Source organism: Capra hircus, chromosome 16 (genome assembly GCF_001704415.2).
Source record: "Capra hircus breed San Clemente chromosome 16, ASM170441v1, whole genome shotgun sequence".
NCBI classification, from domain to species: Eukaryota; Metazoa; Chordata; class Mammalia; order Artiodactyla; family Bovidae; genus Capra; species Capra hircus.
The window spans coordinates 26,837,436-26,854,503 of NC_030823.1; the positions used below are offsets into that span (position 1 = coordinate 26,837,436).

The 17,068-nt window shown below is 37.0% G+C and overlaps 1 protein-coding gene across 1 annotated transcript in view; it reads left to right on the forward strand.

Annotated features, from left to right (window-relative positions):
• The window catches only part of DNAH14 (dynein axonemal heavy chain 14), a 398,456-nt gene that overhangs the window by 237,435 nt on the left and 143,953 nt on the right, over positions 1-17,068 (forward strand). The window contains exons 43-47 of the mRNA XM_018059938.1: positions 3,584-3,817; positions 4,720-4,751; positions 7,710-7,721; positions 8,459-8,575; positions 16,890-17,048. Coding sequence (XP_017915427.1) covers positions 3,584-3,817; positions 4,720-4,751; positions 7,710-7,721; positions 8,459-8,575; positions 16,890-17,048 — 554 coding nt within the window. The remainder of the gene's footprint in view (positions 1-3,583; positions 3,818-4,719; positions 4,752-7,709; positions 7,722-8,458; positions 8,576-16,889; positions 17,049-17,068) is intronic.

Genomic DNA, 17,068 nt, shown 5'->3' on the forward strand with positions numbered 1-17,068 from the left:
CTATAGACTTGGATTACTGTGATGTTGAATGGTTTATACAACATTTTAAAGACATTATAGACAATTATTAAAGACAATGGTCTATACAGTCAGCAAAAACAAGACCTGGAGCTGACAGTGGCTCAAATCATCAGCCCTTATTGCAAAATTCAGGCTTAACCTGAGCCATTCATTCTGACCTAAATCAAATCCCTTGTGATTACACAGTGAAGGTGATGAATAGATTCAAGAGATTAGATCTGGTAGACAGAGTGCCTAAAGAACTACAAATAGAGATTCATAACATTTTACAGGATACAGTGACTAAAATCATCCAAAAAAAAGAAGAAATGCAAGAAGACAAACTGGTTGTCTACGGAGGCTTACAAATAGCTGAGAAAGCAAAAGGCAAGAGAAGAAAAGGCAAAGGGGAAAGGGAAAGATATAATTCAACTGAATGCAGAATTCTAGAGAACATCAAGGAGAGGTAAGAAGGCTTTCTTAAATGAACAATGCAGAGAAATAGAGGAAGACAATAGGATGGGAAAGACTGGAGATCTCTTCAAGAAAATTGGATCAAGAAAATTGGAGATACCAAAGGAACATTTCATGGAAGGATGAAATGAATACAGAACAGAAATGGTAAGAGCCTCACAAAAGCAGAAGAGATTAAGAAGAGGCAGCAAGAATATACAGAACTACACACACAAAAAAGATCTTAATGACCTGGATAACCATGATGGTGTGGTCACTCACCTAGAACCACATATCCTGGAATGTGAAGTTAAGTGGGCCCTAGGAAGCATTACTACACACAAAGCTAGTGGAGGTGACAGAATTCCAGCTAAGCTATTTAAAATCCTAAAAGATGATGCTGTTAAAGTGTTGTACTCAATCTGTCAGCAAATTTGAAAAACTAAGCAATGGCCACAGGACTGGAAAAGGTCAGTTTTCATTCCAATCCCAAAGAAAATGCTGAAGAATGTTCAAACTACTGAACAATTGCAGTCATTTCACATGATAGTAAGATTATACTCAAAATGCTTCAAGCTAGGCCTCAGAAGTACATGAACTGAGAACTTCTGGATGTACAAGGTAGATTTAGAAAAGGCTGAGGAACCAGAGATCAAACTGTCAACATTCATTGAGTCATAGAGAAAACAAGGGAGTTCCAGAAAAACATCTACTTCTGCTTCATTGATTATGCTAAACCCTTTGACAGTGTGGATCACAACAAATTGTGGAAAATTCTTCAAGAGATGGGATGGGAATATCAGACCACCTTACCTGTCTCCTGAAAGACCTGTATGCAGGTCAAGAAGCAACAGTTAGAACATTACATGGCACAACTGACTGATTCTGAATTGGGAAAGGAGTATGTCAAGGCTGTATATTGTCACCCTACTTATTTAACTTCTACGCAGAGTACATTACAAGAAATGCCAGGCTGGATTAATCACAGCTGGAATCAAGATTGCTGTGAGAAATATGAACCACCTCAGATATGCAGATGATACCACTCTAATGGTAGAAAGTGAAGAGGAGCTAAAGAGTCCCTCGATGAGGCTGAAAGAGGACGGTGAAAGAGTCGGCTTAAAACTCAATGTTAAAAAAACTAAAGTCACAGCATCTGGTCCCGTCACTTCATGGCAAATAGAAGGCGAAAAAGTGGAAGAGGTGATAGATTTTCTTTTCTTGGGCTCCAAAATTACTGAGGTCAGTGACTGCAGTCATGAAATTAAAATATGTTTGCTCCTTGGAAGGAAAACTATGACAAATCTGGACAGCATATTAAAAAGCAGAGACTTCACTTTGCTGGGAAAGATTCATATAGTCAAAGCTATCATTTTCCAGTAGCCATGTATGGATGTTAGAGTTGGACCATAAAGAAAGCTGAGTGCCAAAGAACTGATGCTTTTCAATAGTGGTGCTGGAAAAGACTCTTGAGAGTCTGTTGATCTGCAAGGAGATCCAACCAGTCAATACTGAAGGAAATCAACCCCAAGAATATTCATTGGAATGACTGGTGCTGAAGCTGAAGCTCCAATACTTTGGCCATCTAATGCAAAGAGCCTATTCACTGGAAAAGACCCTAATGATGGGAAAGATTGAAGGCAAAAAGAGAAAGGGGCAGCAGATGATGACATGGTTAGATGGCATCACCAACCCAATGGGAATGAATCTGAGCAAACTTTAGTAGTGGAGGAAAGGGGAACCTGGCATGCTGCAGTCCCTGGGGTCACAAAGAGTCGGACACGATTTAGCATCTGAACAGCAACAACAACAACAAAGTGTAGGTTGTTTTTTCAATTTGTTGGTTTTTACAAATATTATTGTGACTATTATTCTTGTGTGTGTCTCCTGGTATTTATATGCAAGAGTCTGATTTTTAAAAAAATGTAAATTAGAATGTTCTTTTTTATTATGGCCATTTAATGACTTTGCATTACATTTAGAGTGGAAGGAGAAGTTTTGGCACAGCTTAAAATCCCCTGCCTATATCTCCAGACTTATCTTCTAAACTTTTCAACTAATTAGGTATGCTTCAAAGACACTGGATTTCTTTTTCAGTTCTTCAAACTTGTCGTAACCATTTCACCTCATGGTCTTCGCACATGTATATCTTCTTCTCAAAATATTCTTCCTCTTACATTTTTCAAAATTGCACTCATTCTTCAGGTCTCAATTTAACTGTTAGTTGTTCAAAGAAGTCTTCCCTGACTCCCAAACTCTAAATTAGTTATCTCTACTAGTATTCTTCACAGTATGCTTGACTCTTTATTCTTTACACATATCGTGGTTTGGTATTCATTTTCTTGTCTCCAAAATAAGTGATCATATTTGTTTTGTTCAGACTAACTGAGATATAGTAGGAATTCAAAAAAATATTTGCTGAACAAACTCTTACATGTGAGGAGAAATGTCAAATAGGATTATATACATGCATTATACATTAATAATTGCCAATAAACTTCAGTGATACATTTTTAAGATTTTCATAATTTATAAGTAATTTTATGAAAACTGAATCTTGAACCATTCAAAATATCCTGAAATCAGGCCCAAAGCTTTTGATTAGCCCTATCATCATTGGTGCTATCACTATGTTATTTGAGAGTCCCACAGCCCAAGATAATCTGGGTTGACCCAGACTGGAGAATACTCTCCCCAGATTCTGCCTGCTTTTAGGCAATTTGATTTCAATGACCTATAGGACTTGTTTGAGAAGAGTACAGAGTGGATGACTATTCACTATGTCTATGTCTTTCTACATTAAATGGAGACTTACCAGATTCTCTCCCAAGAGACAGATGAACTCTTAAGTAACAAACTGACCTAAAATAAAAGTGAACATCATTTATTACCTGAAATAAAGTTTGACTACAAATCTTTTACACATGTGGTACTTTAAAAATAAAAATAGTATCAGTGTATAATTTTCATAACTTATCAAAGGTAAATTATACATTAACTCTAAAACTTCCATGTTAATACTTAACAATAAAAAATTTTAGTAACAAAATTTTGATGTGATGGTGAAATAAATTACTGGACTGCTTTCTAAAAATTTTAATCTTCACCTTTCCACATCTGCCTACCACAGGGATGAAAATGCATGGTACATGGCAAAAAATCCTATTAAATTAAAAAAAACAATTCAAAAGCTTTTTGTGTTTGCATTTACTTGGGCATTTGGAGGAACTTTACAACGTGAAGATGAACATGAAGATGATATAATATTTTATCCAAGTTCTGAACCTGATTCACCTGCAAGAGTAGCCTATGATTTTGACAATCTTGTTCGTGAATTATTTGAAGGCAATGCACAAATAGGTAAGTTCTAAGGGAAAAGTCATAATTATGCATACTTCAAAATGTTAATTTGAAACTCATCATTGGACATATATTTATTTAGCTCATCTGTTTAAATGTGAAGATTAGTGGTAAAAGAGGGTTAAATAAGTACACTCTAACATCCTTAATAGGACTGTGATAACTGCACAACAAGGAGGAGGCCCAGCTCAACATCCAGTGTAGGCTCTGGCCATCACAACACCAATCACAACCCCTATCAAGGGGCTAATGGTCAGCGTACACCAAAGAAAGAAAAAGCAGACATTCATACTGAAAATAGCTTCTAACAAAAACTGCTAGACTCATGGAGTCTACATGGGGACACTGTCACATTAAAACAGCCCTTTAAGACCACAGTACATAACTATTTCTCCTAGACTCATAGAGTCAGAGAAATATGAGTAGAATGAAGAAACAGAGGAACCACTCCTAATTAAAAGATCAAGATAATTCCTCTGAAAGAACAAACAATGAAACAAGTATTTGCAGTCTACCAAATCACAAGTTCAAAAAGGAGTTAATGAAAATACTGAAAGAGTTAAGAAAGGTTATTAATAGAAATGCAGATTACTGTAAAAGTACCTAAAACTACAAACAGAAGCCAACTAAAATTTGGAAACTCATTTTCTAATACAAAAGCTGAGCTAAAGGCAATGATGGCAAACTGTACAAAGCAAAAGAGTGAAAAAGTGACCTGGGAGATAGAATAATGGAAATCAGTTAGTCAGAAGAGCAAAGGGAAGAGAAACAAAAAAGAAATTAAAGCAATATATGAGACCTATTGAATAATATAATGCATTCCAATCTATACATAGAAAGAATACCAGAAGGATGAAAAAGAGAAAAGGGAGTTAAAAATGTATTTGAAAATATTATGGCTGACAGAAGGTGGAAGGGAGACTCAAGAGGAAGGGAACGTATGTACACGTATGGTTAATTCATGTTGATGTATGGCAGAAATCAAACCAATGTTGTAAACAAATCGCCAATCACTTAAAAATAAAGTTCTTTTTAAAAAAGTATAAAATAACTTTTAAAAAGAGATTATGGCTGAAAACTTTACAAATCTGAAGAAGGATATAGATATACAGATATAAGAAACCCACATTAGGGCAAAGGACACACATAGATTGAAAACGATGGGATGAAAAAGTATATTTTATGAAAACTGAAATGTCAAGCATAGATAGTAATATTCATATAAGACAAAATAAACTTTTTTAAAAAGGCCATAAAGATAAATAAGGACATTATATAATGATAAAATGATCAATGCAAGAAGAGAATATTACAGTCATTAACATACGTGCACCCCAAATAGCACCCACAAAAATCAAATAAGCATTAGCAAAAATAAAGGGAGAAACTGACAGAAATGCAATAATAGTAGGAGATATTAATGCCCTGTCATGCCAGTGGACAGAGATCTTCCAGACAGAAAATCAATAAAGTAATGGAGATAATAAATGATAAAATAAAACAGACTTAATTGATATTCTCAGGACATTACATGCATAAAAACCAGAATACATATTCTTTTCAAGTGCGCGTGGAACGTTCTCTAGGAGTGACCATATACTTGGACGCAAAACAAGCTTCAGCAAATTCAAGAGGATAAAAATTATTTCAAGCATGTTTTCTGACCACATATCATGAAAATATTAGAAATTAATCACACAAGGAAAAATGAGCAAAAGAATGATTACATTGAGGCAAAACAAAATGCTACTACAAAGCCAATGGATCTATAATGAAATCAAAGAGGAAATTAAAAAATACTTTGAGGTAAGTGGTAATGAAAACACTGCTATAAAAAACCTATTGGATTCAGCAAAAGCAGTTCATAGAGGAAGATGCATAGTGATATAGGTCTTCCTCAAAAAAGAAGAAAAATCTCAAACAAACTAACCTATCATCTAAAATAATTAGAAAAAGATCAAACCAAATCTAACGTCAGCAGAAAGAAGGAAATAAAAATCATACAGTAAATGAATAAAATGGAGATTAGAAAAGCAATAATAAAACATCACCAAAACCAAGAGCTGGTTCTTTGAAAGAGTAAACAAAAATCGGTAAACCTCTACCAATCTCACAAAGAAGAAAAGAGATAGGGCCCAAATAAACAAAATAAGAAATTACAGAGGAGAAATAACAACTGACAACAACAACAAAACCATAAGGGAATACTGTGAACAATTATTTGCCAACAATGACCCAGATAACCACCTAGAGCCAGACATCCTGGAATGTGAAGTCAAGTGGGCCTTAGGAAGCATCACTATGAACAAAACTAGTGGAGGTGATGCAATTCCAGTTGAGCTATTTCAAATCCTAAAAGATGATGCTGTGAAAGTGCTGCACTCAATATGCCACAATATGGAAAACTCAGCAGAGGCCACAGAACTGGAAAAGGTCAGTTTTCATCCCAGTCCCAAAGAAAGACAATACCATAGACTGCTCAAACTACCGCACTGTTGCACTCATCTCACACGCTAGCAAAGTGAGGCTCAAAATTCTCCAAGCCAGGCTTCAGCAATACGTGAACTGTGAACTTCCAGATATTCAAGCTGGATTTAGAAAAGGCAGAGGAACCAGCGATCAAATTGCCAACATCCGATGGATCATCAAAAAAACAAGAGAGTTCCAGAAAAACATCTTAAAACATCTCTAAAACTTCTGTTTTATTGACTATGCCAAAGCCTTTGACTTTGTGGATCACAACAAACTGTGGAAAATTCTGAAAGAGATGGGAATACCAGAGTACCTGACCTGTCTCCTGAGAAATCTGTATGCAGGTCAAGAAGCAACAGTTAGAATTGGACATGAAACAGCCGACTGGTTCCAAATAGGGAAAGGAGTACATCAAGGCTGTATATTGTCACCCTGCTTGTTTAGGTTAGGGCTTTTCGCATGGTAGCTATCCCACAGTCTGGTTTGCTAGCCCAAGATAGTTCCCTCAGATTGCCCTCAGGACATTCAGGCCCGGTCCTCACTCTAAGCAATGCAGCCCACGCCTCCCTGCCCAGCCCCCGCTTACTAGTGGCGGGTGCAGGCATATGCACTGCTTCTCTGCTGGGGGAGTTACCATTGGGCACATAATCTGTGGGGTTTAATTATTTATTTATTTTTCCTCCCAGTTATGTTGCCCTCTGTGGTTCGAAGGCTCGCCACAGACTCGGCAGTGAGAGTGTTTCCTGGTGTTTGGAAACTTCTCTCTTTTTAAGACTCCCTTCCCAGGACTGAGCTCCGTCCCTATCTCTTTTGTCTCTCTTTTTGTCTTTTATATTTTTTCCTACCTCCTTTCAAAGACAATGGGCTGCTTTTCTGGATGCCTGATGTCCTCTGCTGGCATTCAAAAGTTGTTTTGTGGAATTTACTCAGCGTTTAAATGTTCTTTTGATGAATTTGTGGGGGAGAAAGTGGTCTCCCATCCTATTCCTTTTCCATCTTAGGACCACCTCCCCTGCTTGTTAACTTATATGGACTGGATGAAGCACAAGCTGGAATCAAGATTGCTGGAAGAATATGAACAATCTCAGATATGCAGACAAAACCATTCTAATGGCAGAAAGTGAAGAAGAACTAAAGAGCCTCTTGGTGAAAGTGAAGGAGAAGAGTGAAAAAGTTGGCTTAAAACTCAACATTCAGAAAACTAAGATCATGGCAATTGATCTCATCACTTCATGACAAATAGATGGGGAACAATGGAAACAGTGAGAGACTTTATTTTAGGGGGCTCTAAAATCACTGCAGATGGTGACTTCAGCCATGAAGTTAAAAGACACTTGCTCCTAGGAAGAAAAGTTATGACCAACATAGACAGCATATTAAAAAGCAGAGACATTACTTTGCCAACAAAGGTCCGTCTAGTCAAGGCTTTGGTTCCTGCAGTAGTCATGTATGGATGTGAGAGTTGGACTATAAAGAAAGCTGTGCACCAAAGAACTGATCCTTTCAAATTGTGGTGCTGGAGAAGACTCTTGAGAGTCCCTTGGACAGTAAGGATATCCAACCAGTCCATCCTAAAGGAAATCAGTCTTGAATATTCATTGGAAGGAGTGATTCTGAAGTTGAAATTCCAATACTTTGGCCACCTATTGCAAAGAACTGACTCATTTGAAAAGACCCTGATGCTGGGAAAGATTGAAGGCAGGAGAGGAAGGGGATGACAGAGGACGAGATGGCTGGATGGCATCACCGACTCAATGGACATGTGTTTGAGTAAACTCCAGGAGTTGGTGATGGACAGGGAGGCCTGGCATGCTGCAATCCATGGAGTTGCAAAGAGTCGGACATGACTGAGTGGCTGAACTGAACTGAACTGAATAATATACAGTACATAATAATAATCAGAACTTCTGGGTAAGATTTCGAACAATATCAGATAATGAATGATTCCTCTTACTTTCTGGATCCAAAATAAGTCAGAGATAATAAAGCTTTGCTTTTATACAATTAAAGATTAGAAGGAAAAATGATAAGCCTGTTTTATGTGTTTGGTTATACCTTTAATGAAGAATTATTATTTCTGACCAAACAGTCACATCTCTCAGATAGAGATCATATTCTTCATTAAACATTCCATGCATGAGACTCTTTATTTATTTATCATTTTCAAATGTAGGTATCAACCTTCCAAATGGTGAACATTCTATCTTTGGGTATTTTGTGGATATACAGCAATGTGAATTTATACCATGGTCAGAATTACTTCCTAATGTTCAGACACTAGTACAAAGAGGTAAGAATTATTTTAAGAGCCATGCTCTAACTTCTATAAATTTTTGATATTATTTTATATATAAAAGTGGTTATATCAGCAGCTTTGAGGACTGACATATTCCAAGTCTGTCCAGGAACTCATTTGGTTCTGTCACAAGATAGTCTTTTAAAAATGACCTTTGAATATTGCTTTCTGAGCAAGTTTAAATGTATTAGTATTTGATTGAGACCGTTGTACATTTTTAAATTTTAGTTCACAAAAATCTTGCTAGTGGAAGTGCTCAATATTTTAATTAGCATGATTATTGAAAGGAAAAAGGGAAAGGACCTCTTCTAAAACAAGTAAAACATGTATGTAGCAACTCAATTGCAAAGAAACTTGCTAATTAAATAATCATAGTTAGAAAAATATGCATATGTGCTAAATCATTTTTATTCTCAATCTTCTTCTATGTATAGAAGAAAAAGATAACAGAAAATTGTTGTATTTCGAGAGTTTAGTTGAAATTGAGGCAGGAGCTTAATAAGGACTAATATGCTGGATGTAGGTTTCTTGCAAATATAAAAAATTCAATGAATACTAATTGAATTTAATTACTTTGAGATGAGCTTTCTCTCACAGAGAGTTTCAAAATTTAGTTATAAGATTTTTTGACAGAAAACAACCAGAAATCTCAGAAATATAAAGCATTCAGAAAATTCTAAATCTAAATTAATTTCATTGGAAATAACAAAGTTCTAGTGTACAGTATTTACCACAGTATTACAGTTATTTGAAGCCCCAATTGTGTATCATCTGGTAATGCTAGTATTGGTCATTTTTATCCTTAGTTTTCATCATGAAAAAAAAACTGAACTATCAATGCCCATAACTCAGTGTCTTAGTGTACCATTCTATCCTTACGGGAAACTATAGAGGTGTTTTTTCCAAATCTAAGAACAACAGACTGGTTCCAAATAGGAAAAGGAGTACGTCAAGGCTGTATATTGTCACCCTGCTTATTTAACTTACATGCAGAGTACATCATGAGAAACGCTGGACTGGAAGAAACACAAGCTGGAATCAAGACTGCCGGGAGAAATATCAATCACCTCAGATATGCAGATGACACCACCCTTATGGCAGAAAGTGAAGAGGAACTAAAAAGCCTCTTGATGAAAGTGAAAGAGGAGAGTGAAAAAGTTGGCTTAAAGCTCAACATTCAAAAAACGAAGATCATGGCATCTGGTCCCACCACTTCATGGGAAGTAGATGGGGAAACAGTGGAAACAGTGTCAGACTTTATTTTGGGGGGCTCCCAAATCACTGCAAATGGTGACTGCAGCCATGAAATTAAAAAACGCTTACTCCTTGGAAGAAAAGTTATGACCAACCTAGATAGTATATTCAAAAGCAGAGACATTACTTTGCCGACTAAGGTCCGTCTAGTCAAGGCTATGGTTTTTCCTGTGATCGGTCATGTATGGATGTGAGAGTTGGACTGTGAAGAAGGCTGAGTGCCGAAGAATTGATGCTTTTGAACTGTGGTGTTGGAGAAGACTCTTGAGAGTCCCTTGGACTGCAAGGAGATCCAACCAGTTCATTCTGAAGGAGATCCAACCAGTTCATTCTGAAGGAGATCAACCCTGGGATTTCTTTGGAAGGAATGATGCTAAAGCTGAAGCTCCAGTACTCTGGCCACCTCATGCAAAGAGTTGACTCATTGGAAAAGACTCTGATGCTGGAGGGATTGGGGGCAGGAGGAGAAGGGGAAGACCGAGGATGAGATGGCTGGATGGCATCACGTACTCGATGGACGTGAGTCTGGGTGAACTCTGGGAGATGGTGATGGACAGGAAGGCCTGGTGTGCTGCGATTCATGGGGGTTGCAAGATGTTGGTTTCTGTAAATCACATGGAGAAAGTCGGCTTCTTTCTGGGTAAAATCTGTTTTTAACAAGGCTTGGTTGTCTAGTTATTCGCACCAGGATTTGATACTGTTTGAAGTTTCCAGTTTTCCATGATGTCCACACAAAACCAATCTTCTTATAATACATTTAGGAAATGGTAATACTTGAGAACGGTACACATTAAAAAATATAAGATGTTGATTTCTCTAAATCACATGGAGAAAGTCGGCTCCTTTCTGGGTAAAATCTGTTTTTAACAAGGCTTGGTTGTCTAGCTATTCACACCAGGATTTGATACTGTTTAAAGTTTCCAGTTTTCCATGATGTCCACACAAAACCAATCTTGTGGGGTCGCAAAGAATCGGACACGACTGAGCAACTGAAATGAACTGAACTGAACTGAAGACATTGCTTCCTCTGGCCCCAACTTACACTAATTGTAGGCAAAGGTTTAGGAGAAACTCAAACTCTCCAAGCTTTCAGACCCAAACTCATAACAGTAATCTTAGTATCACAGTATCATTTTTGATTCACCACTATATAATGCAAATCAGAAGTCCTGATGTCACACCAGGTTACTCTGGTCTGTGGGAAGATAGCAAGTTCCAGGGTCAGGAGCACTGTAAACCCATTAGATCAAATCTGTTGAATGAAGAACAGCTTGATTTGGTTCTTGCAGAGAGGTCACTGCAGATCTTGGTGGCAAGGAGCACACTCCAAGTACATAAAGACAATGGACAGAAGTTCCAAGACTTCTCTCTTCAGAGAAGCTTTGCCACCTCCCTTTTTAAACTATTGATTTTGCTCTGGAAGGACTGATGCTGAAGCTGGAGCTCCAATACTTTGGCCACCTAATGCAAAGAGCCTACTCATTGGAAAAGATCTTGATGCTGGGAAAGATTGAAGGAAAAAGGAGAAGGAAGCAGCAGAGGATGAGATTATTAGATAGCATCACCAACTCAATGGACATGAATCTGAGCAAATTCTGGGAGACAGTGAAGGAAAAGGGAGCCTGGCATGCTGCAGTCCGTGAGGTTGCAAAGACTCGGACATAACTTAGCACCTGAACAACAACAATAACAACAAATATATATACGTGAAAGTATAGGTACAATTATGTATTAAAATATGATATAGGATCAGTTTATTATGTATAAATTAAATAATATGCATCAATTTTAATCTAAAATAAAAGACTAAATATTTAACATCAACAATTCATAACATTTAAGGATATCGATATCATTTTTCCCATGGTAACCCATAGTATAAAAGATTGTTTGAGCATCACACTTCAAAAATTACCTTTTATGATTAAAGTTTTTTTCCCAAAAGTATTTTCTGTTTGAAAAGAGTACCCCTAATCTGTAGTCTTTTCATACTGATTCTGGTGTTCTCGAGGCAAGAATGCTGGAGTGGTTTACCATTCCTTTAAGACCTTCTAGAACTAACATCAAAAATAGATGTCCTTTTCATCATAGGGGATTGGAATGCAAAAATAAGAAGTCAAGAGATACCTGGAGTAACAGGCAAGTTTGGCCTTGGAGTTCAAAATGAAGCAGGGCAAAGGCTAATAGAGTTTTGTGAAGAGAACACACTGGTCATAGCAAACACCTTTCAACAATGTGAGAGATGACAATAATCATACTGATTATATTCTTTGCAGCTGAAGATAGAGAAGCTCCATACGGTCAGCAAAAATAAGACCTGGAGCTGACTGTGGCTCAGATTATGAACTCCTCATTCCATACTCAGGCTTAAATTGAATAAAGTAGGGGAAACCACTAGGTCATTCAGATATGACCTAAATCAAATCCCTTATGTTTATACAGTGGAGGAGATGAATAGATTCAAGGGATTAGATTAGGGAGACAGTGTGCCTGAAGAACTATGAACAGAGGTTCATAACATTGCACAGGAGGTGGTGACCAAAGCCATCCTAAAGAAAAAGAAATTCAAGAAGGCAAAGTGTTTGTCTGAGGAGGAAAGAAGCAAAAAAAAAAAAAAAGGAAAAAGGAAAAGGTGTACCTAGCTGAATGCAGAGTTCCAGAGAATAGCAAGGAGAGATAAGAAGGCCTTCTTATGTGAACAGTGCAAAGAAATAAAGGAAAACAATAGAATGGGAATGATATAGTGGGAAAGAATAGAGATCTCTTCAAGAAAGTTAGAGATACCAAGGGAACATTTTATGCAAGGATGGGCACAAGAAAGGACAGAAACATCAAGGACCTAACAGAAGCAGAAGAGATTATGAAGACGTGGCAAGAATATACAGAAAAACTTTACCAAAAAAAGGTCTTAATGATCCAGATAACCATGATGGTGTGGTCACTCACCTAGAGCCAAACATCCTGGAATGTGAAGTCAAGCGGGCCTTAGGAAGCATTGCTACACACAAAGCTAGTGGAGGTGACAGAATTCCAGCTAAGCTATTTAAAATCCTAAAAGATGATTCTGTTAAAGTGCTACACTCAATATGTCAGCAAATTTGGAAATGACTGCAAGACTGGAAAAGGTCAGTTTTCATTCCAGTCCCAAAGAGGGGCAATGCCAAACAATGTTCAAACCCATACAACTGCACTAATTTCACATGCTAGCAAGATAATTCTCAAGTACTTCAATCCAGGCCTCAGTAGTGTATGAACTGAGAACTTTCAGATGTACAAGCTGGATTTTTAAAAGGCAGAGGAACCAGAGATCAAATTGCCAACATTTGTGGGATCACAGCAAAAGCAAACGAATTCCAGAAAAACATGTACTTCTGCTTCATTGACTATGCTAAAGCCTTTGACTGTGTGGATCACAACAAACTGTGGAAAATTTTGAAAGAGATGGGAATCTCTTACCACCAGACCACCTTACCTGCCTCCTGAGAAATCTGTATTCAAGTCAAGAAGCAACAATTAGAACTGGATGTGGAGCAACCGACTGATTCCAAATTGGGAAAGGAGTACATCAGGCTGTATATTGTCACTCTGCTTATTTAACTTATATGCAGAGTACATCATGCAAAATACCAGGCTGAATGAACCACAAGTTGAAATCAACATTGCCAGGGGAAATATGAACAATCTCAGATATGCAGATGATGCCATTCTAATGGCAGAAAGTGAAGAGGAACTAAAGAGTCTCTTGATGAGGGTGAAAGAAGAGAATGAAAAAGCTGGCTTAAAACTCAACATTCAAAAAACTAAGATCATGGCTTCCAGTCTCACCACTTCATGGCAAATAAAAGGGGAAAAAGTGGAAACAGTGACAGATTTTATTTTCTTGGGCTCCCAAATCACTGTAAACAGTGATTGCAGCCATGAAATTAAAAGTCGCTTACTCCTTGAAAGGAAAGCTATGACAAACCAACAAAGCATATTAAAAAGCAGAGACATCACTTTGCCAACAAAGGTCCATATAGTCAAAGCTATGGTTTTTCCAGTAGTCATGTATGGATGTGAGAGTTAGACCATAAAGAAGGTTGGGCACAAGAATTGATGCTTTTGAACTGCGGTGCTGAAGAAGACTCTTGAGAGTCCCTTGCTCAACAAGATCAAACCAATCAATACTAAAGGAAATCAACCCTGAATATTCATTGGAAAGACTGTTGCTGAAGCTGAAGCTCCAATACTTTGGCCACCTGATGCGAAGAACCAACTGATTGGAAAAGACTCTGATGCTGGGAAAGATTGAAGGCAGGAGGAGACGGGAGCAACAGAGGATGAGATGGTTGGATGGCATCATTAACACAATGGACATGAGTTTGAGCAAACTCCAGGAGATAGTGAAGGACAAGGAAGCCTGGTATGCTGCAGTCCCTGGGGTTGCAAACAGTGAGACATGACTTAGCAACTGCAACAACAAATCTGTGGTCACCAGGGATGTATTCTGAAGCTCAACATTCATTAATATTCAATAAATAATTATTCATTTTTATTAATAAAGCAATTTCCAGTGAATCCTGAGTGGGGGTATAGGAAAACATATTATGTTTCCTTCTTCAATAACAAGATGGAATAATAGGACTTTGATGGTGGTAAAGTTAATTAGTAATATTAGACAATTTGGGGCTATTATGCTAAGTTGATCCTACTTTTCTTTCCATGTTCCTCTTATGTTAATTCCGTGTGGCGCAAACTGCTTCTTGTCAATCATCTCCATGCTTTCCTGTCTCTCTGTGAATCAAGTATTCATGTGGTCAATTGGTTTTCCAATTAAACCTTCCTTGTAGCTAAATGTGGCCATGTAACCCAGTTCTAGACAATGAAATGTGAACAGAAGTGAACAGTGGCACAAGGAGAGGGTGGGATGAATTGAGAAAATAGCCTTGAAACATGTACATTATTGTGTGTAAAAGAGATAGCTAGTATAATGATGCTACATTATCGAGGGAGCTCAGCCCAGAGCTCTGTGATGAGAAGGGTGAGATGGGAGGAAGTGGGAGGGAGGTGCAAGAAGGAGGGAATATATGTATACTTATGGCTAATTTGTGTCGTTGTACAGCAGAAACCAAGACAACATTGTGAAGCAATTATCCTCCAATTTAAAAAAGAAAAGAATGTATTAATATTAATGTTTTCTGAGTTGCAAATTCTGGCTTCTGAGTTGCAAATATGGTGGCAGGACCTAAAATAACCATCTGGGACCTAAACATGGGAAATGCTTGTTAACAATGGCAGAAAAAAGATGAAAGAAGCCAAGTGTGGGTTCCTGATACTGTAGTGCTTACATATAAGCCCTGGACTGTTTTGTAAGAGAAGAATAAAATTCCACCTTTGAAACACCATTGTTATATTTGTATCCTTACTAGAGCAGACAGAACTAGTAAAATAATTAATACAGATTTTAGTATCTATAAATAAGGCAGTAACTTGAAAAAAATCGTGATACCTGACGCTAACTTAAAAATCAGATGTTGGCAGCAAAGACTCAGTGTAGAAGTCTTGCTTGAATGCTCATGACCCCTGTTATGCCATGGCTAACCATTTGGCAAAACTGCTACCTGTCATATCTTGGGAGCAAATCACATGCTTACCAAACCTGTTGTTCAGCCATTAAGTCATGTATTACAAAGGCTAATATTTTTAATATGTAAGTAGCTTCTACAGTTCAAAATAAAAGACCAGTTGCCCATTTTCTATGAAAAAAATGGATAAAGAATATAAATAAATAGTTCATAGAAAACCAAATGGCTCTGAGATATAGTTGACTCATAATAAATGCAAAACAAACCAGAATTAGATACATTTTTTTCACCTATAATATTGATGAGGATCAAAAAGTTTGATACTTTTGGCAAAGGGGTAAGGCCTCAAAGACTTTCAAACATTAGAGGACAATTTGTCAATATCTATCAAAATTATAAATTATATGTAAGTTTATAGTGACCCAGAAACTCTACTTATAAGAAATTATTTGACATATGTCCAAAAATGACATAAATTTAGCTTTATTTGTAATAGCAAAAGATTGGAAATGCCATAAATATCTATCACTGGAGCACTGGTGAATATTTTATTATACATTCATTAAATGCAATGTTAATCAGAAAAAAAGTCTTTAAGGTTATAAAAGGCTCTCTAAAATTACACTAAACTTTTTAAAAAATTGCAGAACAGTATCCACATATTGGGAATTAGGTAACTAGGACACAGAGAAAGAGAAAGAGACCATGTATGCATACCTTTGCAAACCATAGTTTTGAATTGTGTACCATGTGAACATATTAATTTTTAATTTAAAAAGGAGTAAAATGAAAGATGAGGAAGTGAGGCTAGATGTATTTAACTCTTTTGTGAGTTTTGGCTGTGTAATAGGAGGCTATAGGATCAAGAGAGATTTGGTTTCGTTTGGGGTGTGTGTGTGTGTGTGTGTGTGTGTGTGTGTGTGCACGTGCGCCCGTGCACATGTGCATTTTATGTCACATGAAATTGGCCATATTAACCTGATTTTTAAGAAAAATATCAATTTCATGTGGTTCAATCACTAAAAAGATTGGCGATACTAGCACATATATGTTTATACAATGGAAAATTCCAATAGAAAGGACAGACTGATAGTGATGAGGGGGAAGAATTACCAGAGAAGTGATGTTCTTAAAAAAAGGATTGCAGGAGTCTTTGGCAAGAGAGTTACTTTCATTTTTACTGGAGGAAAAGTAGAGACACTTACGTTGTATATGAGGGCATTTGAGTATGTTTGGTGGTAGAAAATCAGAGTTTGTATGTGGTGGACTTAGAAATGTGTGTTGTGAGTTCACCAGCCTAAAGTATGAATGAAAGGGAAATTTTCTGAGATCAGCAGAGGCACCCAGGCACTTGCAGCAATAGTGGCTTATATGTATATATTTAAATTGTTTTATAATGTACAGACTTTTCCAGAAAGTATTTAGTATCTAAAAGATGAAATTAAACATTTATTTATAGGTCATTTAAAACTTAAAAAAAATTTTAACAGGAACTTCAATACTAACTGATCCTCAAGGATCCAGTGAAAACCTCTTGAAGATAACAGAATGTGGAGAGAGCATTAATTATATTGCTACCAGAGACACAACATGCCTTTCTTTTCTTGTAAGCCTTCTTTTAAAGAATTCCTGCCCAGTACTTCTCACAGGTATTAAAAATATTTAAATA